Consider the following 27,836-nt stretch of genomic DNA (forward strand, 5'->3'; position numbering starts at 1 on the left):
CTTAGAGAAAGATCACATGTTGTCAAGTGTTCATGTTGCCACATTTTCTGCACATTCTATTACCAAACATGATTTGTTCCAGGCAAGCTTGTTTTTACATTTAATGCCTGCTTTCTGTAACATAAAATAAATATGCAGTATGTTTTATGCCATTGGCCTTGGGAGGTACAATGAGTACTTGGAGAGCAGCTACCAGAAATTCTGCAGGTTGTTCCAAAAGTTCTATGGATCTGTACAGATGTCCTAAATGGGCTTTTTAAAGTACATTTCTCAGCAACTGGAGGCCTGTGCAAGCATTTCAAGCACCTTCTGGCACAACGTAGGCTATTATCCTTATATGGAATCTCCAATTTTTTTTTAAAGCTTTTTATTTATTCATGAGAGACACAGAGCGAGTCAGAGAAATAGGCAGAGGGAGAAGCAGGCTTCTCCAATACAGAGAAGTCCAATACAGAACTTAATCCTGGGACTCCAGGATCACACCCTGACCCAAAGACAACCACTGAGCTCAACCGCTGAGCCACCCATGCATCCCTCCAATTTCAAGTGATTGGAGAGCTTACCTCCCCCAGCTGTGTCCCCTCCTGGGGGAAGGGAACCTACAAACATTTTAGCACTGGGAAGAGCTGGTCATTTGAATTATAGCAGAGGAAGCCCCACTATGATGTCATATCATGAGCCAGGTGAATGAATTTGTAAAGGAGCCCCAGCAAGTTGATAATCAATGAGGTTGGAGATTGAAATCTTGTTTGGTGAAGGATATTAAAATGGGGCCATAGGAAAGGAAGTCCCTTTAACCAGAAATGTGGAATCATAACATTGAAACGGTGCGCCTGTAAAAAGAGAAAAATAGATGCTAAGAGTGAGTCAGAAGCACATGAGTTGTAAGAGCTTGAACTCCAGAGACCAGATCAGGCAAGACTGCTTAATACCATCACATGATCTGCCCCGAGGCACCCCTGTATTTAATTAAAATAAGGAGTGGGGCACAGCAGAGGCCAGAGGAGCACTGTTGTTCTTAGTGGATGGAGCCAGAGGAGTTAAAATTAAGCCTTGATTGCCTGGGTCTGTGAGAATTCAGCATGGAATGTCTCTACTGTTTCCTGGGATGTCTGCTTCTGGCTGCGAGGTTGCCCCTGGATGTCGCCATAAGTGAGTAAAGGAGTTTCTCTTTTAACCCATTCTTTGTCCACTGAAGTGATGGGTTGTTTGAAGTATCCTTGTCTAAGCCAGAAACTTAACTTCATGAAGATCCTCAGGAAGCTTTCTTGCTCATTTCTTCTGGAAACTTTTGGGAATGCTGAAACTATAGCAAAATGCGCCCCCAACCCCTGCTCCATTCTTGGCTTCAGGCTCTGGGAAAGTAATAACCATGCAGCAGCCCCTCTCTTAGGGAGCTTTTTTTTCCCATTGCAATTGCTACTTTCTCTCCTGCCAGACATTGGAAGGGTGGAGATGTGAGGGGAACAGTCTCTGGCCTGAGAACAAAGCAAATGCCACCCACTAAGCTTCGTCTAGTTTCTATCCAGTAGTGGAGGGAGCTGGAGTGAAAGGGGGCCCGAAATCTAGAGATAAGTTCACTAAACATCCCGGCCCAGAAGCTGTTGCTGGTCCTGTTGAGACTTTCACAGACCTGCAGGAGCTTGCTGCCTCTTGAGTGAGGTTACTGAGAGAAGAGCCAAAGCCCAGGCTCTCTATTCTAGTCTCACGTTAAAGGCTGGGGACTTTCTAACAAGGCTGTTGCCCAGATCACTGAGAGCAGACTCTTCGGAGGTGGGGTTGGGGCCTCCTTTTTTAAAAAACTGCTCTTGCAGGACACTTGGGTAGCTTAGTAGGTTAAGTGTCTGACTCTTCATCTCAGCTCAGGTCTTGATCTCAGGGTCCTGAGTTCAAGCCTTACGATGAGCTCCACACTGGATGTGGAGCCTACTTAAATTAAAAAAAAAAAGAAGATGAAGAAAGGAAGAAAAAAAACCCTCTTGTGATTGGAATGCAAAGTAGGGTTTTGGCCCACTGCACTTTGTGGCCCGTTTGTCCTGTCCCGGGGATGGGTGGCAATGGTGGGGAAAAGAAGTAAATTATACATCACCCAGAAGGTCCATTCCACTTCATTCCAACAGAATAGGGACATTCACTGGATGAAAACTTCAGGGGTCTTGATTTTTGTCAGACAACTCCATGGTGCAGGGGTGGGACGATAGGTGTAGAGAAGGGGTCACCGTGTATAATCACTATACTGGCTGCTGTGCTTACATCTCTCAGGTAGTTCCCACACCACCTTTGTAGAGCACGTGGTCCTCTCCTCATTTAACAGGTGTGGAAATCAAGAGCCCAGGTGTTGCTTTTCACCTGCTGGGCCCACTTCTTCAAGAGCAGAATCTTGGATACATGATCTGCACTGCCTGTGCAAACCCTCTTTTCTCTCCTCTTCCTCCTTGTGGGAAGGAAAATTCCTTTAAATAGGTTTTGTCCTTGCAGGGGGCCATCCCAGCAGGAGTACTGGGTTGAGAAAGGAAGAAGGGGAACCACTGGTACCCCCAGAGAGCAGGTGAGTTTTCCCCAGACTGGAGAGGGCCAGGCAGGGGTGAGGCATGAGAGGGGAGTACGGGGGCTGCAAGGCCCCCAGGGTAAGGGCAAGGGTAAGGAGCAGAGTGGTCAGAGGCTGAGCCCTGAGCCTTGGACCATGCAGGTCCCTGGAGACCCCCGTCCTGCCATCTCCTGTGACTGGATGGGGGAAAAGCCACCACCTGCTTGATGAGGGAGCCCAGATGCAAGGATTTCAGCAGGGTGCTAGGCCTGGGACCTGGTGGCCTCAGAACAGTCCTGGGATGCTAGCACTGGGATGCTCATGTTTCCCAGATGGGGATTCCAGCCACAGACAACGCGAGTGACTTGCCCCAGGCTCCACGGCTATGAAGAAAAAGAAAGCGCAAGCCAACTACTGTCCTTCCTGCAGTTGGACAAACTTGGGTTCCCTGCTAGCTGTGGACCGGGCCACAAGTAACTTCACACCATTGAGCTTTCACTTCCTCATTTGCAGAACTGGGTGAAGGGGTTCTTGTGAGATCAGCAAACAAGATGGCTTGGGGTGGGAGTCCTACCGGGTAGCAATCGTCTCACCTCCAGGTAGCTCCCAGGACAGATTCCCCTGGAGTCTGCAGTCCTGGGAGCCGGAGGGACAGAGAAGTGACAGTCAGTGGGACCCTGTGCCTAATGCTAGCCTTCTTCCCACCCATACTAATTTGCTTTGCTCAGTGAAACAGATTAGCCTGAGGTTAAATGCTGGCTCTCAGTTTGAAAGGAGTCCCAACCTATTAGGCAAAAGGTAACGACGAAACCTAGCATTCCTGTCTTCACCTGCCCCAGACTAAATATTCTGTTGGGATCCCTGGGTGGCGCAGCGGTTTAGCGCCTGCCTTTGGCCCAGGGCGCGATCCTGGAGACCCGGGATCGAATCCCACGTTGGGCTCCCGGTGCATGGAGCCTGCTTCTCCCTCTGCCTGTGTCTCTGCCTCTCTCTCTCTCTCTCTGTGACTATCATAAATAAGTAAAAATTTAAAAAAAAATATTCTGTTCAGAAAAAATAAGGATGGGTAGAATTTACCATTTTTAAAAAATTTAAATTCAATTTGTCAACATATAACACCCAGTGCTCATCACATCATGTGCCCTCCTTAATGCCTGTCACCCCGTCACCCCATCCCACCACCCACCTCCTGCAACCCTTTGTTTCCTAGAGTTACCTACCATTTACATCCGCATGGATGGAACTGGAGGGTATCATGCTGAGTGAAATAGGTCAATCGGAGAAAGACAAGTATCACATGGTTCACTCATATGTGGAATATAAGAAATAGTGAAATGGACCATAAAGGAAGGGGGGAAGCAGAAACTGAGTGGGGAAAAATTAGAGAGGAAGACAAAGCCTAAGAGACTCCTAACTCTAGAATTTACCATTGCATCAAACACCAAGGGATTCCTTGCCACTTTCCAATCATAGGCCTGGTAAAAAGGAGGCAAGAGCAGGTGTTGACGAAGTAGTTAACAACCTGGCCACCACCTCTTTGCCGGTGGACAGAGCAGAGATTCTAGAGTGAAGAGAGAAAAGCTGCAGTGGTGCTGGGTGTGATTCCACTTTCCTTCACTTTCTACCTCCCCTCCCCTACACACCTTTTTTTTTTTTCTTTTAAACCCACTTTTCAGTGTGTTTTGTTCTTTTTTTTTTTTTAAGATTTTATTTATTCATGAGAGACACACAGAGAGAGGCAGAGACACAGGCAGAGGGAGAAGTAGGCTCCATGCAGGGAGCCCGATGTGGGACTCGATCCTGGGACTCTGGGCTCAGGCCCTGAGCCAAAGGCAAATGCTCAACTGCTAAGCCATGTAGGCATCCCTTGTTCTATTTTTTAACTCAACTTTTTGAGGTCATTATAGATTCACTTGCAGTTCTAAGAAATAATACAAAGCTTCTAAGAAATAGAAATCTGCAAAGAGATTCCTCTGGATACCTTATCCAGTTTCTCCCAATGGTAACATCTTGTAAAACTATTGCTCAGTATCACAGCCAGGATATTGACACTGGTACAGTCAAAATACCAAACAGTTCCATCACTACAAGGGTCCCTCATACCCTTTTGTAGTCAAACCAACTTCCCTTCTCCACCTCAACTCCTGCCCTGGCAACCAGTAATCCATTCTGCATTTTATTCTCGCTTTAAGATATTATGATAGAATCATTATAGTATGTAACTTAGGGGCATTGGCTTTTTTTTACTCAACATAAATTATTGAAGTTGTTGCATCTATCAATAGTTCTTTTTTATCACGAGGTAGCGTTCCACAGTATGGATATACCACAGTTTGTCTAAACATTCACCCATTGTAAGACAGCTGGATTGTTCCAGTTCACGCCACTATGAATAAAGTTGCTATGAATATTCACGTACAGGTTTTTTGGTGACCATATTTCCATTTCTTTTGGACAAATACCCAACAGTACAGTTTTTTGGTTGTGTGTTACTTACATATTTAGTTTTATAAGAAACTGCCAAACTATTTCTCAGAGTAGCTGTGCTATTTTACGTTTCCACCAGCAATGTATGAGTGATCCGTTGTCTTCACATTCTTGCCTACATTTGATGCATCACTATTTTTTTATTTAGCCATTCTGATAGGTGTAGAGTGATATCCCATTGTGGTTTTAATGTGCACTTCCCTACTGCCTAATGATACTAGACATCATTTCATGTGTCTCTTTGCCATTTGTATATCCTCTTCAGTGTAGTTTGTCCAGGTCTTTTGTCCATTTTCTAATTGGATTGTTTTTTAATGTTGAGTTTTGAAAAGTCTTTATATATTCTAGATAGCAGTCATTTACTGGCAAAGTGGTTTGCAAATATTCTCTCCCATTTTGTAATCTGCCTTTTCATCTTCACATGCTATTTCACAGAGCAAAAGTTTTTCATTTTAATGAGATCTAATTTATCATGTCTGCAGTGTCAAGTCAAAGAATTCTTGCCTAGCCTCAAGCCTGAAAATTTCTCCTATAATTTTACTTTCTCACAGCACCATTTTTTGAAAAGCTATCTTTTGAAACTCCACTGGGTTGTTTTTGTATCTCTGTCAAAAATCAGTAGGGCATATCGATGGGTCTGTTTCTACATTCTCTATTCTGTTCCATGGACCCATGTATCTATTCCTTGTCACTATTCAAGTTTGTATTTTTCCTTGATTTCTGACATTTAAAATCAGAGGAGAAACCTGTGTTTTGATTGGTTCTGGAAACACTGACTTTCTCTCAGGATCTGAGGAAGAGGAAGACTCTTTGGAACAGTGGGGGGAAAAATCAGTCCTGGAAATCAAAAGATGTGAATCTTCATTTCCACTCTATTAAAGGTGACCTGAGTGAATCCTGTCACCTCTCTCGGCTTAAATTTCCTCATCTCTAAAATGAAGTGATTTGAAATAATGTTAGTTCATTCCAGATTGAATATTTTACCACTCCATGACTTAACTTATAAACTTAAGTTATAAACTTATTGGAAAAAAATTTATTGATAAACTTACATTTATCGCCCTCACTTAGTTTTCCAAATAAAAACAATCTCCCGGAGTCATAAGACATTTTGTTTTTGTTTTATCTGGTTTTTGTCTGATTTGGAGGGCCAGAGAAGACATGGCCTGAGCTTTTCAGAGAAGACACAGCCTGCTTAGTAACAAAATCAAGACCAGAAACCAAGTTTTGTAACATTCACCCATTGTAGGACATCTGGATTGTTCAATATTCATTTCAGTATTCTTTTCCATTCTATCTGTCTCCCTTATAAGAAGGAAATAACAGGCTTTTCCCTCTTCCTAACGAAAAGGAGAAATAGAAGATAGAGGTTAGTAGCATCCATTCAAAATGGGTTCTCTGAGCACCTACTAAATACCACACCTGTGGAAGTCCTCTTCCAGTATTTGAGAAGACAATATTTCTGGCTTTATGGATCCAGATTACACAAGAGCATATGAATTGATGAGAGAACAGTTTATGATACTGTATGATTAGGGGATGGCTATGGGTTACAGACAATTGAGCTTTTCGCTATAACAGAATACTCAGAAAGGTTGAGCAAGACGCTTGTAATTTAACCAGTCCAGAGGCAGGCCAGACTAGAGCAAGAACTCGATAACACCAAGAACTTTTTTTTTTTTTTTTTGTCCTTCCTCTCTGACATCCTTGGTGTGTTGGCTTGCTTTTTTAGATTTGTGTCTTCATGGTTAAGTATGGCTGTCACAGTTCTGAGCATCACATCACTACATTACTATCTCCAAAATCAATTATGATGTGAACAAAAATGGAGTTTGTTCTTTTTAAATTTTTTTATGAGAGGAGGAAAACTTTTCCAGATGCCCTCAGAGGACTTCCTCTCAGTTTTGATGAGCCAGATTCTAATCCTTTGCTCCTGCCCATACTCTGAGGATAGCTAGGAAACTGAGTCTTTGGAATTTTGAACTGGTATAGTAGAAGCTCTGCAATAAGGGAAAGAAAAAAGTAGGGGTGCAGCCTGGAAATGGCTATTAGGTAGGCAGCCAACCAGTCTGCTGCAATCCTCAAAGGAGAGACCAAGTGACCATTGGAGTTGTTGGGCAAGGTAGAAAGACAACTTGAGATTATTATTTTTTTTTTAAAGATTTATTCATGAGAGACAGAAAGAGAGGCAGAGACATAGGCAGAGGGAGAAGCAGGCTCCATGCAGGGAGCCCGATGCAGGACTCGATCCCAGATCCCAGGATCACGCCCTGAGTTGAAGGCAGGCACTGAACCGCTGAGCCACCCAAACACTTGAGATTAAAAAGAATTTCAAAAGAACTAGAATTTTATAAACCCTGGAGCAAACCCACAAAACAAAAAGATAGAGCTGATGAGCCAGAAGTGGAGATAAAATGGATTCCAAAAAAAAAACCCCACAAAGTACAGGAAAAGAAGAAAAAGACATAAAGAACAGATGGGACAAATAGAAAAATAAGATGGTAGGCTTAAATCCCACAATATCAATAAATACATTAAAAGTAAATGACCCCATAAGAGACTCTTAATCATAATCATAGGAAACAAACCAAGGATCGCTGGAGGGGAGGTAAGTGGAGAGATAGGGTAACTGGGTGATGGGCATTAAGGAGGGCACATGATATAGTGACCATGATATATAATGAGTACTGGGTGTTATTTTTTTTTAAGATTTTATTTAATTATTCATGAGAATAAATAATTCACAGAGGGAGAAAGAGAGGCAGAGACACAGGCAGAGGGAGAAGCAGGGAGAAGCAGGCTCCATGCAGGAAGCTCGAAGTGGGACTGGATCCCAGGACTCCAGGACCACACCCTGGGCCGAAGGCGATGCTAAACCGCTGAGTCACTCAGGGATCCCAGCACTGGGTATTATATGAGACTGATGAATCACTGACCTCTACCTCTGAAACTAGTAATACAATATATGTTAATTAATTGAATTTAAATAAAATTTAAAAAATAAATGTAAGTTACCTAAATACTCCAAATGAAAGGTATGCTGTGTACCCGAAACCTATTTAAATATAAAAATATATTTCCATTAAAAGGATTGGGATCCCTGGGTGGCTCAGCGGTTTAGCGCCTGCCTGCAGCCCAGGGTGTGATCCTGGAGTCCCGGGATTGAGTCCCACGTCGGGCTCCCTGCATGGAGCCTGCTTTTCCCTCTGCCCATGTCTCTGCCTCCCTCTCCCTCTCCCTCTCCCTCTCCCTCTCCCTCTCCCTCTCCCTCTCCCTCTCCCTCTCCCTCTCCCTCTCCCTCTCCCTCTCCCTCTCCCTCTCCCTCTCCCTCTCCCTCTCCCTCTCCCTGTCTCTCATGAATAAATAAATAAAATTTTTAAAAAATAGGATGAAAAGAGATGTACTAATTAACCACTAAGCATTATTATCAAAGTATTCTTCAGAATAAGGAATATTAACAGAGATAAAGGTCAATTCCTAATGGTAAGAGGATTAATTTGTGAAGACTCAGCAATTCTAAACAGAGCTTCAATATACACGAACAAAAACTGACAGAACTGAAAGAAGAAATTGGCAAATTCATAATTATAATTGAAGATGCCAACATTCCTCTCTCAATAATTGAAGTAACAAATAGAAAATCAGGAAGGTGGAAGTCTCAAAACATTATCAACCAGCTCTTAATATAAATGATGTTAAAAAAAATTAAAACCTGTAGATTACACCGTACATAGGGAGCATTCACCAAGTCAAGCCATATACTGGGCCATAAAAAAGTTAGATTGTTTAACAGTGGGCTCTCTAGTACTGGTATGCGTCTCTCGAAACCCGGAGGCATTCCTGAGCCTGGCATTCTTTTAGCCAAGAGAACAGGTAAGAGGGGAAAAGATGCCAAACCTGATCTGAATATCAATGGCATCAGCGTTTTCCTAATGATAGCATATCAAGTCCAAATATTCAGAGATTATGTATTGAGAAAGCAAATAAAGGCTAAGAAATACCAACTTTTAAAATTTTTCCTTGACTCATTTATTTTAGGGAGAGAAAGCAAGCATGAGACGGGGGAAAGGAAAAGACAGTCTCAGGCAGATTCTGCAGAGTGCAGAGCACAACGTGGGGCTCGATCTCACAATCCTGAGATGAGGACCTGAGCCAAAACCAAGAGTCGGATGCTTAACTCCCTGTACCACCCCGGCACCCCACCCCCGCACCCTTGACTCATTTAAAGTACATAAAGAGGGTCTAAAGAGTTGGATTTAAGCTCTTTCCAGTAGACTTTAAAATAAAAACCTCTATTTGTTTGACATATTGGAAATATTAAGTATGACTTTCCAACCTTATGAAATGAGAAGTTGCTGTAAATATTGTTAGGTAAGTGGTAAATGAAGAACGGGGTAGACAAAATAATTTTTTTTTCAAATATTGATATAGAATTTCACGATGTGCTGAGCAATGAAAGAACTTCTGGTTATATGAGGGAGCACAACCATCTAACTGGTTGGTCTTCAGATGAAAATGACTGGAATGAAGAACTGTATCCAGTGTGGAAGAAGGGAGACTCAAGGTGGAAAAACTCTTGGAAAGGTAAATCAATTATTCGAGCCAAACAACTGTTATTTTCTATTTAATTTAGTTTCATGGTTGTAGAGTTGGAGATCCCCTGGCTTACGTTGCTTCTGTGAATGACAGTACTTTAGTTACCAAGTGGGAGGCACATGGATTGGGCAATCTTTTCTTATCTCAGTATTGTCACTAAGTCACATACACAAAGGTTTATTTAATCCCTTTAGAAATGGACAAGTTTGTAGTTCTTAGAAGATTTTAGAGAGCACACAGATTTTACCCTCAAACCTCTTTCCATCATGTGGGAATGGTCCTCTTCAGAAGATCTGAGATGCTAGAGCAGTTTTGACCATCTCAAAAGTGTGGTTTATCAGAAAGTGAGTATCTTTCCATTCAAATTAAAGAATGAGTCCTTGAGTCATTGATTTTGAGTCTAAACAAATACGGACCCTTAATACTTGTTTTCTCAATCCAATTGAGCACATTTTAAAAATTCTAAGTAAATGTCCTTTCTATGGTCAGAAAATTCTTTAATTGATCTGACTTTTTGTGTGTGTGCCTTCTAGAATGTTGTACTCTGAAAGCAAAAGTTAGGAAAATAATCCGGAAAATAATTTATTGTTAAGAGGCATAAGAATGGGAGGACACTTGACTGGCTCAGTTAGAGCAGGCAATTCTTGATATCCAGATCATGAGTTCAAGCCCCACACTGGGCATAGGGCTTACTTTAAAAAAAAAAAAAAAAAGGCATAGGGAAGCTCTGGTCCTTATTAGTGGATTTAACTCTACTTTGTTTATCTACCAGTGAAAGGAAAAAGATGCTTGATCATTAACTTGTACTTTTTTTTAAAGATTTTATTTATTTATTTATTCATGAGAGACACGGAGAGAGAGAGAGAGGCAGAGACACAGGCAGAGAGAGAAGCAGGCTCCATGCAGGGAGCCCGATTCAGGACTCCATCCTGGGTCTCTGGGATCAAGACCTGAGCCGAAGGCAGACACTCAATCGCTGAGCCACCCAGGTGTCCCTAAATTATACTTTTCTATGTGTTAGGAGGCCATGTGCGGGCGATTCTCACCAGTGATTCACCAGCTCTTGTGGGCTCAACGATCACATTTGTGGTAGACCTGGTATTTCCCAGATGCCAAAGGGAAGATGTCAGTGGCAACATAGTCTATGAGAAGAACTGCGGAAATGGTAAGGAATGTTATTCGTGGAACAGTCTAGTCCTCCTAACTACTGGAGCTCCATCTCATGAACCTGAAGGCTCTCAGGTAATTCCGTAAAGGCAAGGTGCTGTCATCCTATGTCGCCCCCGCCTCAAATTGGATGACAGGGAGATGTTGCTCTACCCAGTTCCTACATCAACATTAGCCAAATCCGCTTGAGCAAACTGGTGGCTTTCCACTTGGAACTTTCTTCAAGAGTTACATTGCCATGCTCAGCTTTTTCTTAGTATCTAGTTGATTAGCCAGAGAATACCTTGTTGATTCTCAGATTTTGGTTTGATTACTTGGAATTCTTTTGGCTACTCAAAGAATAGCCAATTTGACAGAAATCTGGTCAGATTAATTTCTATATACAGGTATCGTTTAAGCAAATGTGTGTGGCTAGTGCAAATGCAAAGATGTGTATGTTTTGGTTTTGCTTTGCTTTTAAAGTAGGTAAGCTCTGTACATGTTAAAGAGCACAAATGAACACAAATGCATCAAGAGAAATTATTTTGAGAACTGCACATTCTCAAAAACTCTGAGCTAATTACTGAGATTCTTCAATCAGTGACAAGACTGGTAGATGCACTTATGATGGGATTTTATTACTTAGAACTTCTGTTAAACTGTCGATGCATTCATTTCTTATTAATTTATCATCTTCCTACTAGGAAAACATTAGATTCTGTATAAAAAGGGTTTGATATTTTTAAAGTATTGTTTATTAGTAGTAGTAATTTTTCTTTTTTCTAAAAATGTTAATTCTTACGAATGTTTTAAATGACACTTTAGCCCTCTGAGCATTTTTATATGAAGAAGTCCCTGTGAACTTAGGAAAATTTTTATATAATATTTATCACCACATAAAGAACCACTGAGTTGATTGATACCAAATGACTCAGGTGAAAAAAAAACCTACAGATAGCAGTATCAATGTAAAAAGATTAAGTATCCCTCAGTTTGAATACAGTTGTGATGTGGAGATCCAATATTAAAAATAAATATATTGTGGTATCTCTCGGATGAATCTTTCTGAATAATTGCTTTATATGAAATTTTTACAGAAATATAACCTATAGGCAGAAAATGGACATGCCAAAAATATACACCACTGGATGAATTCTGAAAATTAAGGTTTTAGTTGTCCAACTATATTTATATTTATGAAAAATATAAAAAGATGTTTAATTCAATGATGAGCGTTGAACATTCTGAGCCCAGATGACAAGCCTGGGTTGTTTCTTTCTCTGTCTAGATACTGGTCCATCGCCTGACCTGTATGTTTACAATTGGACAGAGGAAGGCAGCTGGGGAAATGGTACCAACGAACACCATCATGATGTGTTCCCTGATGGAAAACCTTTCCCTCACCACCCTGGATGGAAGAGATGGAATTTTGTCTACGTCTTTCGCACACTTGGTTGGACTTTTTACAAAACTCCTTCAGCTTCTTCTTTACTTGCCCTTAAATTGTTAATTTTGTTCTCTTTTCTTATTCTATAATCAATAATGCTAACATCAAGAGTTTAACAACAGTTACTCAATTAACTTTCCTTACCTAGGGTACAGGGGAAGGAATGAAAAGAAAATCTTGTTGTAGCTTTGGCAAATCTTTAGGACACCAAAGAATTAAAAGAAGGTAAAAAATGGATTCAGTCTTTTTAAAAAGAAAACTTTTCAATTTCTTTCTGTCTAAAACAGTAATATGAGAAAATAGGAATAGTTTGGCACACAGATGGGCATTTAATTTTTTTCTTTAATTTTTTGTTGTCAAAAGATTTTTTAAGAAAGTTATATTCTTTGTAGGAAATTTAGAAAATGCAGAAAGTACCAATGAAAAATAAGTCACCCATAATTAACACCAGAGATTATCATTATTAACACGATGGATTTTTTTTTTTTCGCTAGTACTTCTGGGTTAATATTAGAGTGTATAGGGCAGCCCGGGTGGCTCAGCGGTTTGCACCGTCTTCAGCCCAGGGTGTGATCCTGGAGACCCGGGATCGAGTCCCACATCGGGCTCCCAGTGCATGGAGCCTGCTTCTCCCTCTGCCTGTGTCTCTGCCTCTCTCTCTCTGTGTGTGTGTGACTATCATAAATAAATTAAAAAAAAAAAAAGACTAACATTTAAAAAAAAACTTTAAAAAAAGATTAGAATGTATACACATTTTTGTTGAATATCATGAGCATTTGAGCATATCATTAAAATTCTTTATGTACATTATTTTAATGACTGTATAATATTCCACTGTGTAGCCATAACCTAATCTAATCACTATTCTTTGACAAAGCCTACCTTCTTTTTTTTTTTAAACCACAAATGGTCTCCACTTTTGTTTTATTATTGGTGAAATGATTATTTTTAGGAGGAGCAAGTTTAGGTTATAACTTACCAAAGATGCTAAGTTCTTAAAAATGTCACCAGGTGCCACCTGGCTATGAATGTGTGAAAATTGCTACTAAAATCATGCAGGCTCCAAACTTCTACATGTTTTTGTCTTTTTTTTATAAATCAGAGGAAGTTTCTCTGTTCCATTAACTCATTTATAAGTCAAAACAACATATTAACAATACACATCAGTTTAACAAAGCACAAAATACAGATCAGATATTATGACCATCTAGTTAAGTCGGGAGTGAAGGCTGACTTTGTTTCATTGCCTTTATGGCTCTGTCAGTCAACTCCCCAGATGCCATCATTTCTTTGAGCTGACCATTTGTATGGAGTCATGTATGCTCACCAACATTCCAGTCTCTCTTTGGCTCTTTTTAGTCAAGATGTCTATTAAAATCAGCTTTCAGCGCAGAAATTGCTGCTTTTCTAATTAGACTGTTTTGAATTTCCACATTCTGAAGTCTCAGAGTAAACAGATATTCTCCTTCAAGAAATAGTTGCTTCTGTGGTCCTCGATGCCAGCACTAACATTTTCCCCATGTGTCACTAGTCCCCTGACTAGTCCCCTGACTAGTGACACATCTTTCCCCTCCAACCTCCAACCGAACCACCTCTGCATCTCAAGGTAAAGGGGATTCCAAGTCACATATCCCTGAGAAGATTAATGTGTTTTTCTGATACCTTTGACCATTTAATAAACATGGTCTTTAAACATCCCCGCAAGCATTCGTCTTACCATCCCTGTCATTCCAATCACACATCTATGCGGGGCCCCTCAATAGGATTAGAAAAATCCTTGGGCCCTAAGAGAGAGGAATTACTTTCTCCATCTAGCCAGTGGTAGTCAGATTTAGGTTAGGGCTGGAGAAGGAGAAAGAGTGAGTCAAAAATGTCCTAGAAATGTCTTTATAGAACTACTGCATTACTTTTTACACCTACCATACCCTGCCCTTTTTTTTTTTGTATCACTCACTGTGTTTTTTTTTTTATATATTAGTAAATGGAGGATCCTAGTCCAAAAAAAAGAAAGAAATTGCTTAATTATATAGCTGAAATAGTAGTATTGTTACAACAATAAAGTACATCTTTGGATAGATTTTAACTCCTTTGGATACCTCACCATTACATTGCATGAGTTTTCTCTGAAACACATGTATTTCAAGTGCCTGACCTCTTATTTATAAACATTTTTTATTTGTAAACTAGGGACTAGCAGTATTATCCCACTAAACAGCTCTTTTCATTTTAACCAACTATATACAATTATATTTATGTAACTGTGGGTTTGTGTATAAGGTTTTACATCAAATGAGTACCATCTTCCTTTCTGAAGCAGCCAGGACCGCATCCCCATCCTGTTTTTCCTTTTCCAGAGCACTTTCTAAGCGGCAATCACTAGTCAAAAAGAAACAACAACTTCCTCTAATGATCACATAATGTGGCCAATAACTAAAAATTTCCATCCTCTCAAAGGTCAGTATTTGCAGAAATTAGGACGGGGTTCAGCAAGAGTTTCTGTAAACACAGCCAATGTGACACTTGGCCCTCATCTCATGGAAGTAATTGTTTACAGAAGACACCGACATGCATATGTCCCCATCGCAAAAGTGAAAGATGTGTACGTGGTAACAGGTGAGTGGTGTGAATTCTCAGGTAACTGATGGTGAGGCTGTTAGTTCTGGTGCTGTTAGTGGGTTAAGAAAGAGTCAGAACCAAGTGATCTGGGCTCAGTTACAATTCATATTCCCTAGCTTATATGTTTAATTATATGGTGCTCCATCTGTGTTTCCAGAATAACTTGGAAAAACACTAGAAAACTTACATAGGAGAAGGGAAAATGATGCTGAATTATCCCTCATTTTAATTTTTTTAACCTAAAAGCATTATTGAAGTCATCCACTTAAAAATCAAGCAATCACGTGTTCTTTTGGTTTTGTATATCTTTTAGATCACATTCCTGTATTTGTGACTATGTACCAGAAGAATGATCGGAATTTATCTGATGAAACCTTCCTCAGGGATCTCCCCATTATGTTCAACGTCCTGATTCACGACCCTAGTCACTTCCTCAATGAGTCAGCCATTTACTACAAGTGGAACTTCGGCGATAATACCGGTCTGTTTGTTTCCAACGCTCCAACTTTGAATCACACATATGTGCTCAATGGAACCTTCAGCCTTAACCTCACTGTGCAAGCTTCAGTGCCTGGACCTTGTCCTTCACCTTCACCCACACCTCCAAAACCCACTTCTTTATGTAAGTGCTTTCCAGGTGATCTTTGATGGAGGTTCCTTAACGGCTAAAAAAAAAAAAGTTCTAATATATGTTACATAATTAGATCCCTAGTGTAAAGGATTGTGAGAGAGATTGTAGTGATTCCATTCTATACCTGTTTTTATTTAGCTACTTTATCACCATTTTGAGCTGCTAGAATATGGCAGAAAGGAGTCTGTTTAAAGTTATTTTGCAAGTAGAATTTTGTGACTTAGGTGCAGTTCTTTGATCTTCCTCATTTGCATTGATCCTTGTTATGTGTACAGATGCTGTCCCTGTCTGGTCTGTCACATTTCTGTTTCTTTCTCATTTCTTCTAGCTATGAAAACACACCTTGGCCCCTTATAAACATTCAGGCCATCCCCACTTTCTTTCCCCCCCTCCCACATTTCTCCCCATCTCCATTCTCCTCCCTGCCCACATCTACCTTGTGTCCCATGAAAACACAACCAATTTGGAAAGCAATTTCCAAACGGCCCAAGAAAGAATGTACCTTGAGGGATCCCTGAGTGGCTCAGCGATTTGGCGCCTGCCTTTGGCCCGGGGCATGATCCTGGAGTCCCAGGATCGAGTCCCGCATCAGGCTCCCTGCGTGGAGCCTGCTTCTCCCTCTGCCTGTGTCTCTGCCTCTCTCTCTCTCTCTCTCTCTCTGTCTCTCTCTCTGTCTATCATAAATAAATAAAATCTTTAAAAAAAAGAAAAAAGAATGTACCTTGAGAGTATTTCTCAGCTTCAGACATTAAAATTGTTCTGGATATATAAGGAATAATGAATTAAATCCCACACTCTAACAGTATATGAAGCCATTCAAGAAGTTCTTAAGAGTCTACCTTGGAAAGTGTTAGATTCCCTCTAATGCCCTACTCTACCCCACTGCGCCATGAGTACATCTTAGCACTTCAGTGCAGAGGTGATGGTAACAGATACATTCTCCGCTGGTCACAAGAGGGTGCCATCACCAAGCCCAGAGGAAATACTCCATCGTGATGCCCAGACTTGTTGCAATTCTTGTTTACCAAAACCTGTTATAGGTAATAGTTATCATAGTATGTTATTAATAAAATTAGATCTCATCAAATAGGACATGTCTAAATCAAGACACCATAAATTATTGGTAATTTTGATTCATTCTTTTCCGAAATGTTTTAAATTACAAAATTAATGTATATTCCTAAATAAAAATTCAAATAGAGAAGTCTAGAATAAAAATGAAAGTCCCTATTCACATTCCCCTTGCAAGAGTTTAACCTTGTTAATAGTTGGAAGCTTTTCTTTCCATATCTTTTTCTATGCATTTACAAATATATTCTATAAATATACATAGCCATTTTGCTTTAATATTTAAGTACTTGAGCTCATGCTATATATATGGTTCTATGATTTGCTTTTCTTCACTTAACACATCAAGGACATCTTTCTCTTGTCAGTACATATAAATCTAACTCACTTTTTTCAGTGGCTCCATAGCATTTCATAGTATGTATAAATTTAGTAAGTAACTAATGTGGTATGTACAGATGTATAATTTAACCATTCTTTTTTTGATGGTTAGGTTATTCCTAATTCCAATTACAAATATAACTGCACCGAACAATTCTAATTGTGTAGCTTCATTCTGGTAGTTCTGTAAGAGAATTTTTTCTATAAGTATTGATGGTCTTCTTTAGATATAAGGAGACGAGGTGTAAAATTCAAAATAAATTGCAGATGTCTGTAATATCTAGAACTGTCTAGAAATTCCTAAGTCGGGTAAAGAGTTTAATGTTCATTTATTCTATCAGTAGCCTATTTTAAATTGCATTTTTATTAAGCTAGCTTATTTTTCTTAGAATGTATTTATATCATAGCATGTATAAAAACATTTTTTAAGTCAGTCAATGGGAGGTGGCTGGGTGGCTCAGCGGTTTAATGCCTGCCTTTGGCCCAGGGCATGATCCTGGAGTCCCAGGATTGAGTCCCACTTCAGGCTCCGGGCATGGAGCCTGCTTCTCTGCCTGTGTCTCTGCCCCTCCCCCTCTCTCTATGTCTATCATGAATAAGTAAATAAAATCTTAAAACGTCAGTGAAAGGTATTTCAATTTTATGATTAGATCATAAAATATTAGATAGTAACTTTATGAATTATGTTTTCTAGTGAAGGAAAGCTGCCTCACTTTATCTAAAAGTGTTGTTAGATTGACCATAATCAACCCCAGAATGCTTTATAGTAGCTGTGAGAGTTGAGGACAGGAGGGATGGGAATAAGTAATGGGACTGGAGGAGATGAAAGTCATTTGAACTCCTAAGTGGGAGTATTTTCAGCGATGTGGATCATATCAAAGGCATAGATTATAATTTGAATTAGGTTCTCTTTGTTTTTGCTAAGTGTCTTCATAAGAAAGCACAGCCACTAAATAGAAACCAAATGCAACCACATGGGTGAGACAGAACCAGGGGTGAAGAGATGACTCAGGAAACTGATTACATCATAGGGCAGACAGGTGTGCCTGAATTCACTTTCCTTAGCTAACAGTGAAAGTCTTAGCTTTCAGACTTTTGTGAGTAAAGTCTTAGCTTTCAGAGTAACTCTGCAGAGAACAACCTTTGTTAAGACTGAGGCTGATCAGTATAATTCACAGAGAGAGTTTATGCTAAAATACACATCATGACACCGTTCTCTGGGTAACAGGGACATAAACCATGAATGAAGTCTGAGGTTCACCTTCTTTCCCATCTGTCTTCCCAGGTGTTAGTTTTTCTTCCATTAGTCCTTTAATTGTACCTTCACTTAAGATACAGGGATTTGGACTTTATAGATACATCTACAAAACTCCATAATCATTTTTATAAGCATTCTTCTAAAGGTAAAATCCTTAACTTGTATCATTTGTTCATTTTTTAAAAGAAATTTTATTTTAAAAGATGCTAGGGTCATGATTCCATGTTCTAACTTGATGAATTCTCCCCATTAAGGAATCCAGTCATCTTTACTACCCAGCACAGAAAGTACCTATTAATGGCTCTAGAGCACATCAGGCCTCAGGATGGAATGAATGATTGTCCGATAATTTCCAAAGGACCACCCTGAAACTCCAGGGATATTTGAATCTCTAATGGCATCAGAACCTCTCTGGGCTTTACCCCAAGCACTATTTTCCAAAGAGTGTGATGCAGCACTTGTTTCTAGAGAAGCTCAGAGAATCACGCAGAGAAGGCCCTCCAAACAAAGAAGGGTCCTGGGCACATCCATCCCCCCACTAAAGACTCAGAGAAGCCCTGGAGAAATCTCCCAATTGGCTTCCCACCCACATGTCAGAGTCACGGCTCTTAATGAAGTTTCGATGTCCTTCCCCTAAACTGCATCCATTTTCATGCTTTTTGAAATTTTCAACATTGTATTTTCTTTCCAGTTTTTTTCTTTTATTAAAGAAACACCAGCACCTTAATTAGAGCTTTTACAATTGTAACTAATAATAGAATAATAATTATTTGCCCTAATCATATTCAACGAGTTATTTTCAAAAGTATCTGATATTCACTCCTTTCCTTCCCTGCACCTCAGCCCCTCAATAACTGCAAGACGTTTAGAATATAAGCTTTGGAGCCATGAGACACCCAAACAAAAGAACTGCCTTTTTCCATGTTGCTTCTTAATCTCTTATGCACCAATCTTCACATATGAAATTATGTATCTATGAATGTGATAGATTTCCGTTCAGCTATTAAGATATAGATATTCTGTCTTTGGACAAGGGAACTATTTATTAAGGATTTCCTATGTGGCAGGCATGAGAAGCAGGTTTTACAGATCTTATTTCATTTAAATTTCATAGTTCAACCTTAGTAGGGCAATTGGTATTAGTTATGTCTTACAGATGAGCAAATTGAGGCAAGGAGAGGTTAAATGATATACCTGTGGTCTCAAACAGCCAAAACCAAGAGACCTGGAATTTGAGGCTCAAATACTTGGCTCAAAAATTGAAATAGGATCTAATCTATCCTGGCCTGCTTGATTTCGTCATGATTGTAACACACATTTTAACAGGGCTTCTACCTTTCATTTGATTCCTCTGTTTAAGGAAGATACAGGATTGTGTTTACTTACATAATTTAACAATTATAATGCCTCCTAGCTCTCACATCTCTATGAATCAGAACATATTCAGATTTCTGCAGTAATTTTTTTTTAAGATTTTATTTATTTATTCATAAGAGACACAAAGACACAGAGACACAGGCAGAGGGAGAAGCAGGCTCCATTCAGGGAGCCTGATGCAGGACTCAGTCCCCAGACCCAGGGATCAGTACCTGAGCCAAAGGCAGACGCTCCACCATTGAGCCACCCAGGAGTCCCTGCAGTAATTTAATTGTATGGAGCTCTTGATGTTTTTCTTTTTTTTTTTTAAGATTTTATTTATTTATGAGAGACACAGGGAGAGAGAGAGAGGCAGAGACACAGGCAGAGGGAGAAGCAGGCTCCATTCAGGGAGCCTGACGTGGGACTCGATCCCAGGTCTCCAGGACCATGCCCTGGGCCAAAGGCAGCGCTAGACCACTGAGCCACCTGGGCTGCCCTCTTGATGTTTTTCTAAAGGGAAGGGGGATGATTAGATTTTTGGTTATCATGTATCTGTTTAGATTTGGGATTATTAGGCATTATGTGCATCTTTTACATTCTCAGCAACTAATCTAACATCTTGTTATTCCAACTCCAGCATCTGCTGGTGACAACCCCCTGGAGCTGAGGAAGACCTCTGGTATAACCTGCCTTATTAACAGATATGGCTACTTTAAAGCCACCATCACAATTGTAGGTAAGAGCAGCAGGGGAAAGGTGTTAGAATCTCCCTGGGGCCACCCTTTCACTCTATTGACTCTGGAGGGGCAGGGGCAGGGGCAGGGGCAACCACTCTGTTCAGGGTGATACCACATGGGTACAAGCTGATTCCACCAGTTTCTAGATTCCCACTGGCCCGCACCAGCCTTCCTTAGACTGGTAGAAATGAGCCCAATGTGAGGCCCACGTACTAAGGAGCCTGCCTGAAGCCTAGGTCCCCCACACTGTGCATTCCAGAACTCTGAAGGAAAGCAAGCAGCAAGTTCCTACAACCTTCACTTTCTTTCTCTAGCTGATTTCACAGAGTCATATTTCTTATGTGTAAGAAAGAGGATTGAACAGGGCTTCCACAGATGGCTCTGTATTATGGGCACTGCACATGGCACCCACAGAGAAGACAGGTAGGGGCCAAAGTCCAACCTGGGCACTCTGGTTCTGGAGATGGGAGCTAAATCCCCAGCTGTGCACCCTGGGGCTGAGAGAAGTCTGCAGAGGCCTGAGACCAAGGGCTGAGTCCTCCCATGGAGGAGCGGGAAGGCCATGTCTCTGTTTTGTGTGGCTTTCTGATTTATTAAGGAATGGTTTGGTTTAGTTTCTATTGTATTTTGATGTGTTTTCCTGTGGGTTGTTTTGTTAGAGGGAATTCTGGAGGTTAACATCATTCAGATGACAGATGTTCTGATGCCGGTGCCACAGCCTGACAACTCCCTGATGGATTTTGTTGTGACCTGCCAAGGGATGTGAGTACATGTCAGTCAGAGGAATGGGTTAAGGTCTGAGCAAAGGCCTTAACACCATCTCCCCCTTCGAAGTTGATTTAGATTCCTGGTTCATCAGTCAGCCACAACAAGGAAAGGCCCTGTGAGGTGCTCTGAAGTGCACACTTGTTTTGCTGGATTGAACAATGCTTATTACCTTTAAACTTCTGATGAGATTGAATAATAATTATTGATTGAACACTTACTATGTTCTTAACATTTTACATCTGTTCTCAATATTGAAACCTTACCCAATCCTGAGTCTTCTCATTTTAGAAATAGGTCCACTGAGGCATACGGTGATTCCAGAATTTGCCCCCATTGATGGCAGGTACCTGCAGAGCATGGTTCACAGGCTATGGTCTGGCTCAGAGCCTAACACTTAGGCTCCCTGAGGCCCCTCCAAGTGATGGGAAGCCAGTGTGGAACAGCCATGTCCTAGTATTAATTAATAGCCACGCCCAATAATCCTGTATCTCTAAACTTTACAAAGTTTTTTCTAATGTATTCTATAATTTTACTTCCTATGGTTTGAACTATATAATAGACTAAATATAAGTTAATTAACATATAAATACAACATTAACTAAAAAGGCTAAAGCATTCACAAATTTACAATTATAAATTAAGTAGTTAAAATGTGTATGTGTAAATGTATAAATTAATCAATAGAATGAGATGTTATAAAAATGTGGCCTTATTTGATTAAAAGGATAGCTATAGAAGCTTTCCAGCTGGGGATCCCTGGGTGGCTCAGCGGTTTAGCACCTGCCCTTGGCTCAGGGTATGATCCTGGAGTCCCGGGATCGAGTCCCACATTGGGCTTCCTGTGTGGAACCTGCCTCTCCCTCTGCCTCTCTCTCTCTCTGTCTCTCATGAATAAATAAATAAAATCTTAAAAAAAAAAAAAAGAGAGAATCTTTCCAGCTTGGGGAGAGGAGGACGATGATGACAGAAAATTGAGAAAAACCTGATGAAGGAATGAGGCCAGCTGATGAGAAAACGTGTCCTCCATGCCACCCACACCTCAGCAGAGCCAGCCTCAGAGTGTGGTCTCTCCATCCAGGAGGTCCACTAGAAAGTGAAACAGTAGTACTGCGTAGCCACATTGCCTCGTGGTTGTCACACCTCATTTATTTGAATCCCAGCACCACCCCTAACTGCTTGTGTGACCTCAAGGTCATCTCCCCTCCCCCAGCTGGTTTGTCACCTGCTACACTAAGCTAATCTTACTTTCCTCATCAGGTCATTGAGAGAGATAGACAAGACCATGTCACACATCTACAACTTCGTGTCTTGCATGTGGTAAATACTGCATAAGCAGCCACTGCTGCTGTCCCATCTGCAGGGACCCAGGGGGCCGGCTCTGGCATTTAATAGTATCTTTGCTGCACACCTAAGCCACCTGCACCTGCAGGTATTCTAGGGAGCCCAGGCATGGAGGAATGACTTGGGCTTTACACAGTTTCCTCCAGTCCCCTGCCTTGGAGGGGTCATAATTTCTTCCTTCCCAACTCCCAGGGCCATATCTTTCTAAGGAAACAGGGGAAACAGTAGCTCATACCCAGGTTTGTTTAAGAGTAAATTATATGTGACAATTTGATATCAAACAGTTTGATATTCTACATCATATGCAAGAATAAAAGAGTAAAGTGAAATTCAAGTTAATTCTAGTGGAATTCAAGTGGAATTTCTAGTCAATTTTATAGACAGATAATGATTATGATTGTCTCTTCGAAACTGATATTACATCTCCCTCCCTTGGTGCTACTTGTGCTCTCAGGATGCCAACAGAGGTCTGTACTGTGGTTTCTGACCCTACCTGCCAGATCACGTATGACACAGTCTGCGACCCTGTAGGTGAGGACATGGGTCATGAGTGCTTGCTGACCGTGAGAAGAGCCTTCAGTGGGTCTGGGACGTACTGTATGAACCTCACTCTGGGAGATAATACAAGTCTGGCCCTCACGAGCACCCTTGTCTCTATCCCTGAAAGAGGTAAGTTTTGTTTTACAGTTTAACAAAGGTTTCATATTGTAGGTACAGTTGTGTGTCCTATACTGAAGCCATTCAGGGTTCCCTATCAATGTCAACTTTATTTCAGTACAAAAATCACTGAACTAGCATTAATATGGATTTGAAAGCTGGCATTAAAGTCCAACAGCAAATCCTACTTAGGGAAGCGATGAGAGAGAGAGACCCAATGAAATAATGACCAAAGATAAGTCTTTTGATGAATAAAATCAGCTGTGATCATGGACCAGTAATAATGGGATATGATCACTGCATACTCGAAGAGATTTATATTTCAAGGGAAAAGTATAAAGCCTAACATCAAAAAACAACAATGTTCTCCAATTAAATTATAAAAATGGGGATACTGGTATCCTGTTGTCATTAGGATCCCCCTAGGCAAACAAATGAAGCCAAGAAGAGAAACGAGAAACCAGGTGGACTCCTGGCTCATTTCTAGCTTATCATGTATCCTCTTTTTTTCCTTCCCAAAGTCTACCAAGCATAACACTGAAACAGTAACCAACTTATCTAGTCCTCAGATGTTCACCAGCAAATCTACCCTTTGCCTCCCTAGTGCTTCGAGAGGTGAAATGCTAGCAAAGTGGATTAAAGAATTTCATTGAGAAATTTTCATTTGCTGGAATGAAAAAGAGATTAAATTTGTGCACACATTACAGCACTTATTTTGCTGCTTAATCTGAGTATTGTCAGGTATAGTCTAATAACTAACTCACAAAGAACTCCTTTGGATTTGGAGCCTATCACATAAGGTAAAATGTACTAAAACATAGATTTACTCATTAACTTTTAAAAGGCAGCTTTAACCTCTTGAAAGAAAAGCTTAAGTAACCATACATATAATTATTTGTATGAGGGCTTATAGTTGGTGAGATTGAAGGTACAGATTTTAAAACAAAACAAGGCTGTAAAGGTGCCCTGCTTCCTTTAGTGGGGCCTGCTCTGTGGCCCCCCATGGGAGGGATGGAGGGAGGGAGGAGGTGGGCCGGGGACCCTGGAACGGAGGGAGCTGAGCTCAGGGTTTCAGAGCTGTCACCTCCCGAAGTTGCTGTGGTTACTCATCTTGTGCTGGTGTGGGATGTTTTTAAGTCTTTTAGGGTCATAACCTATTCTACGAAGCTTCCTCAGTGCTGGCAAATCACTGCTCTCTTATCTAGATTAGATGTTCAGATATTTGCTTTCCTTTAATTCTTTTTGCAGTGAGTGATAACTTTAGATCATCTGAGCCATCTCAAAATCCAAATAAAGGAAGCTCAGAAAGAGAGCGTTTAATACAGGAAGAATTGTAACTTGATGGCTTGGGTTTCAAAGTCAGAATTTCAGAAATAGATCTTTGGTCAAAAGCAACCCATGAACTTTTAGCAGAAATGACTTTTACTCATTGATTCCATGAAGCACCTGTAATTCTTTCAACAAATATTCGTTGAGCATCTACTCCATGCCCAACAGAGCTCTAGGCATGAGAAACAGAGTTCTAGACAGCGTGGGGAGCAAGGTGAAGAAGGTCCCTGTTTTTATGAGTGGGAAGAGACAACAAATAAAATAACACTGTGGAGAAGGTAAAACCAGGTTGGAGCACAGAGTGTGATGAGCATGGGAGAGAGGGGAAGAGGTTGGCTCTCTAGATTGGGAGGCCAATGAAAGTCCTACCCAGCCTGCAGCATCTGCTTGTGAAGGTCCTCCTCTGAACTGAAGCCTGAATTTCAGGAACGAGCAGTTCATTTCAATCATTATAGACCACTGGTAGGGTTTGAGTTTTATTCTGTGCATAAGGGTAGTCACCAGCAGGTTAGAAGCATGACCTGATTGATGCTTTTAAGGATAATTCTGACTACCGAGTGAAGCAAGGATCATCGGAAGGTAGGAGTGGAAGCAGGTAGACAAGAGGTCCTCTCAGGGGAGAAGGCTAGTGGCTGAGACTGAAGTAGTAGCAGAGAGGATGGAGAAAAAACAGATAAACTCCAGTTACACTTGGGCAGCAGTGACGAAACTAGTTAATTTGCTGGTTTCCGGGAATACAGAGAAAACGTAATCCCTGCTTTGTGGTTCCCACAGAGCTGAACACTTAAAATGAGTCAGGGAAGGATATTCCCAGCAGAGGGCCTGGAGCTTTGAAAGAGCAGGGGAGAATAGGCAACTCCCAGGATTTTTAGTACAACTGAAAGACAGACAGTGGGAGATGAGGTCAGAGGGGTGGCCAAGAGGGTCATGGAGCCCTTCACCATGTGGGTGCTCCTGGGTCAGCTGATACCTGAGCAGGTGTCTCCAGGACATGACATGTCTCTTCTGTGCTCTTAACACAGTGTTCCGGACACGCTAACTCATTCTCTAAATGGAAGATAAGCTGACCCAAAGACTATGTATTATTTAATGGAAAAGATTACTGAAAACCCAGAGGGAGCCATATATCTTCTGATAGCTCCTTTCCTCATTTATTTAATTGCATTACAAGCAGCATGTCCCCTATGTGGAAGATGTCACTAATACTGTCTTGCTTCTGTCCTAAGACCCAGCTTCCCCTTCAAGAATGGCAAATGGTGTCCTGGTTGCCGTTGGTTGCTTAGCCATATTTGTCACTGTGATCACCCTTTGGGTATACAAGTAAGTTTCTGCTTTTAATACTTGAAATCACTATAGTATATTGTCAAAACTAAATTGCATATTTCTGCATAAATGGGCCATTTCCCCTTTTTGCTTGTAAACATTCTGCATAGGGGAGGAAAATCTTCATTGAATGATGAATACCAAACTAGACTATTAATTTTGCTGTGGTTTTCCTTTAATCCTAAAAATGCTGCCAGACATCAGTAACTTAACAAAATTGTGTCAGCTTAATGTTTAACACATAATCACACATTATAGTAGGCAGGCACACTTCTTGCATGAACAAGGGAAATTAACTATACTTTCATAAGACAGCAGTGTTTTAGAAGCTGTGGGTTGGATTAAATGGAATTAACCCTTTTACACTTGGCATGTAAAAGGTTGTAGAAAGTAACATATTCCAGTTGGAGATCTTTTTTTAATCTACCACATTGTTTTCAGAAAACACAAGGAATACAACCTGATAGAAAATAGTACTGGGATCGTGGTCAAAGGCAAAGGCCTGAATGTCTTCCTCAACCGTGCAAAGGCCATGTTCTACCCTGGAATCCAAGAAAAAGATCCACTGCTCAAGCACCAACCAGGAACTCCTTAAATCTTCAGCTTTATTTCTGACAACAGCTCACTCTTCAATGCCATTTGTGTGAGCTGTGCCAGAGTTGATGACTATCAATTTCTTTTCCTAAAGATTATTGTTAAAATATATATTGCGGCTTAGGGAGGTTCAAAGTTTTTTTTAATAGGCTAGATGACATTTTAGAGAAGTGGAAAGGAATTATGCTGTGCACAACCTCAGCCATTTTATAGAACTGATAAAACCAGTTAGCAGTGCTTTCTTTCATTGTGATTTATGTTTCATTTATGTCTTAGGTCATCAGTGGGATAGATACGCTATGTCCAAAGAGTAGGAGGAGAAGGTACTATTCACTAGAGTCTGGCTTAGGTTAACTGGAAGGAGAGGCTGGATACTTTCTAGCTTATCCGTGTAACCAAATGCATAAAACCAATATATTCCTGTCCTTAATATCATGTTCCAAGCTAACTGAATTCTACTTCAATGAACATGCATGAGATCCCAACAAAACAGCAACAGGCCAAACATTTAATGTGATGTGCATGGTTCCTACACTAAAAAATTTGTATATACTAACCTAATATATGGGTGTGAATATTTTCGTGACAACCTGCCCTGCCAAGATGTGTAAAGGAGTGGTATTCATTCATTTATTCCATGGACATTTCTCTAGTACTTTCTATGTATCAGGCATGTTGCTAGGTACATGGCCCTGTACTCAGGATGGTGACACTTTTGTGTATATATCTGAATTTCTGTACACTCTGGTGCAAGTATTTGAAATTATATATTATGATTTTCCAAAGAAGGAGGCCCCTGCTTTCCTAGTGGTTTCTCAACTTAAATGATATAGAGACTTGATCAGTAAGGATTTTACCTTCATTTGTAATTAAAGCTCTCTACCAGATGTCAGATAGGACATGCTTTTTTTCTCCTTCCTGAAAAATAAAGTATGAAAAGAGATAAGTTCTTGGAATTATAATTATTTTTCAATTTATTGTTTGCCTTTCTATTGCATTTATAGGTTTGGACACATAAAAGGTTGTTTAATGCTGTCCTATGGAGCACTGATCATTTCATTAGTATTTTATATCTTAAAGTATATATAGTATGTTAAATTTCAATAAATTTAATACATAAATGTATATTAATCAGATCAATCTAAAAAAAGACTTTCTGTGAGCAAGCATTCTGCACTCTCTGAACAGTCAGTGTCATATTAAAAATAAAGGCAAGAAGATAGATCTAGGTCACAGATTAGCAAACTTTTTCTGTAATGGGCTAGGGAGTAAATATTTTAGATTACATGGGCCATACAGTTTCTGTTGTAACTACTCACCTCTGCTAGTATAGCATGAAAGCAATCATATATGTAATGAAAGAGCATGCTGTGTTCCAGCGAAAGTATATTTACAAAGGCAGGTAGTAGGCCAGATTTGGCTCATGGGCCATAGTTTGTTGACTGAGGTTCTAAACTAAAAAAGACCAAAGAGACACAGCAATCAAAAGCAATTTAGGAATCTAGATTGCATATTAGCATTAAAAAAAACAGCTATGAAAGATATTCTTGTGACAACTGAGAGAAATTTGA

At 40.4% G+C, this 27,836-nt stretch overlaps 1 protein-coding gene across 1 annotated transcript; it reads left to right on the forward strand.

Moving 5' to 3' along the window:
• Positions 1-984: 984 nt before the first annotated feature.
• GPNMB (glycoprotein nmb) lies at positions 985-27,211 on the forward strand. Its single transcript, XM_055314563.1, has 11 exons — positions 985-1,152; positions 9,446-9,598; positions 10,632-10,775; positions 12,045-12,209; positions 14,658-14,816; positions 15,133-15,441; positions 20,154-20,252; positions 20,913-21,015; positions 22,817-23,031; positions 25,575-25,668; positions 26,113-27,211. The coding sequence occupies exons 1-11, from the start codon at positions 1,083-1,085 to the stop codon at positions 26,264-26,266; spliced, it is 1,665 nt and encodes a 554-aa protein (XP_055170538.1). The 5' UTR covers positions 985-1,082; the 3' UTR covers positions 26,267-27,211.
• The last annotated feature ends 625 nt before the right edge of the window (positions 27,212-27,836 follow it).

This window comes from Nyctereutes procyonoides, unplaced genomic scaffold (assembly GCF_905146905.1).
Source record: "Nyctereutes procyonoides isolate TBG_1078 unplaced genomic scaffold, NYPRO_anot_genome, whole genome shotgun sequence".
NCBI lineage: Eukaryota > Metazoa > Chordata > Mammalia > Carnivora > Canidae > Nyctereutes > Nyctereutes procyonoides.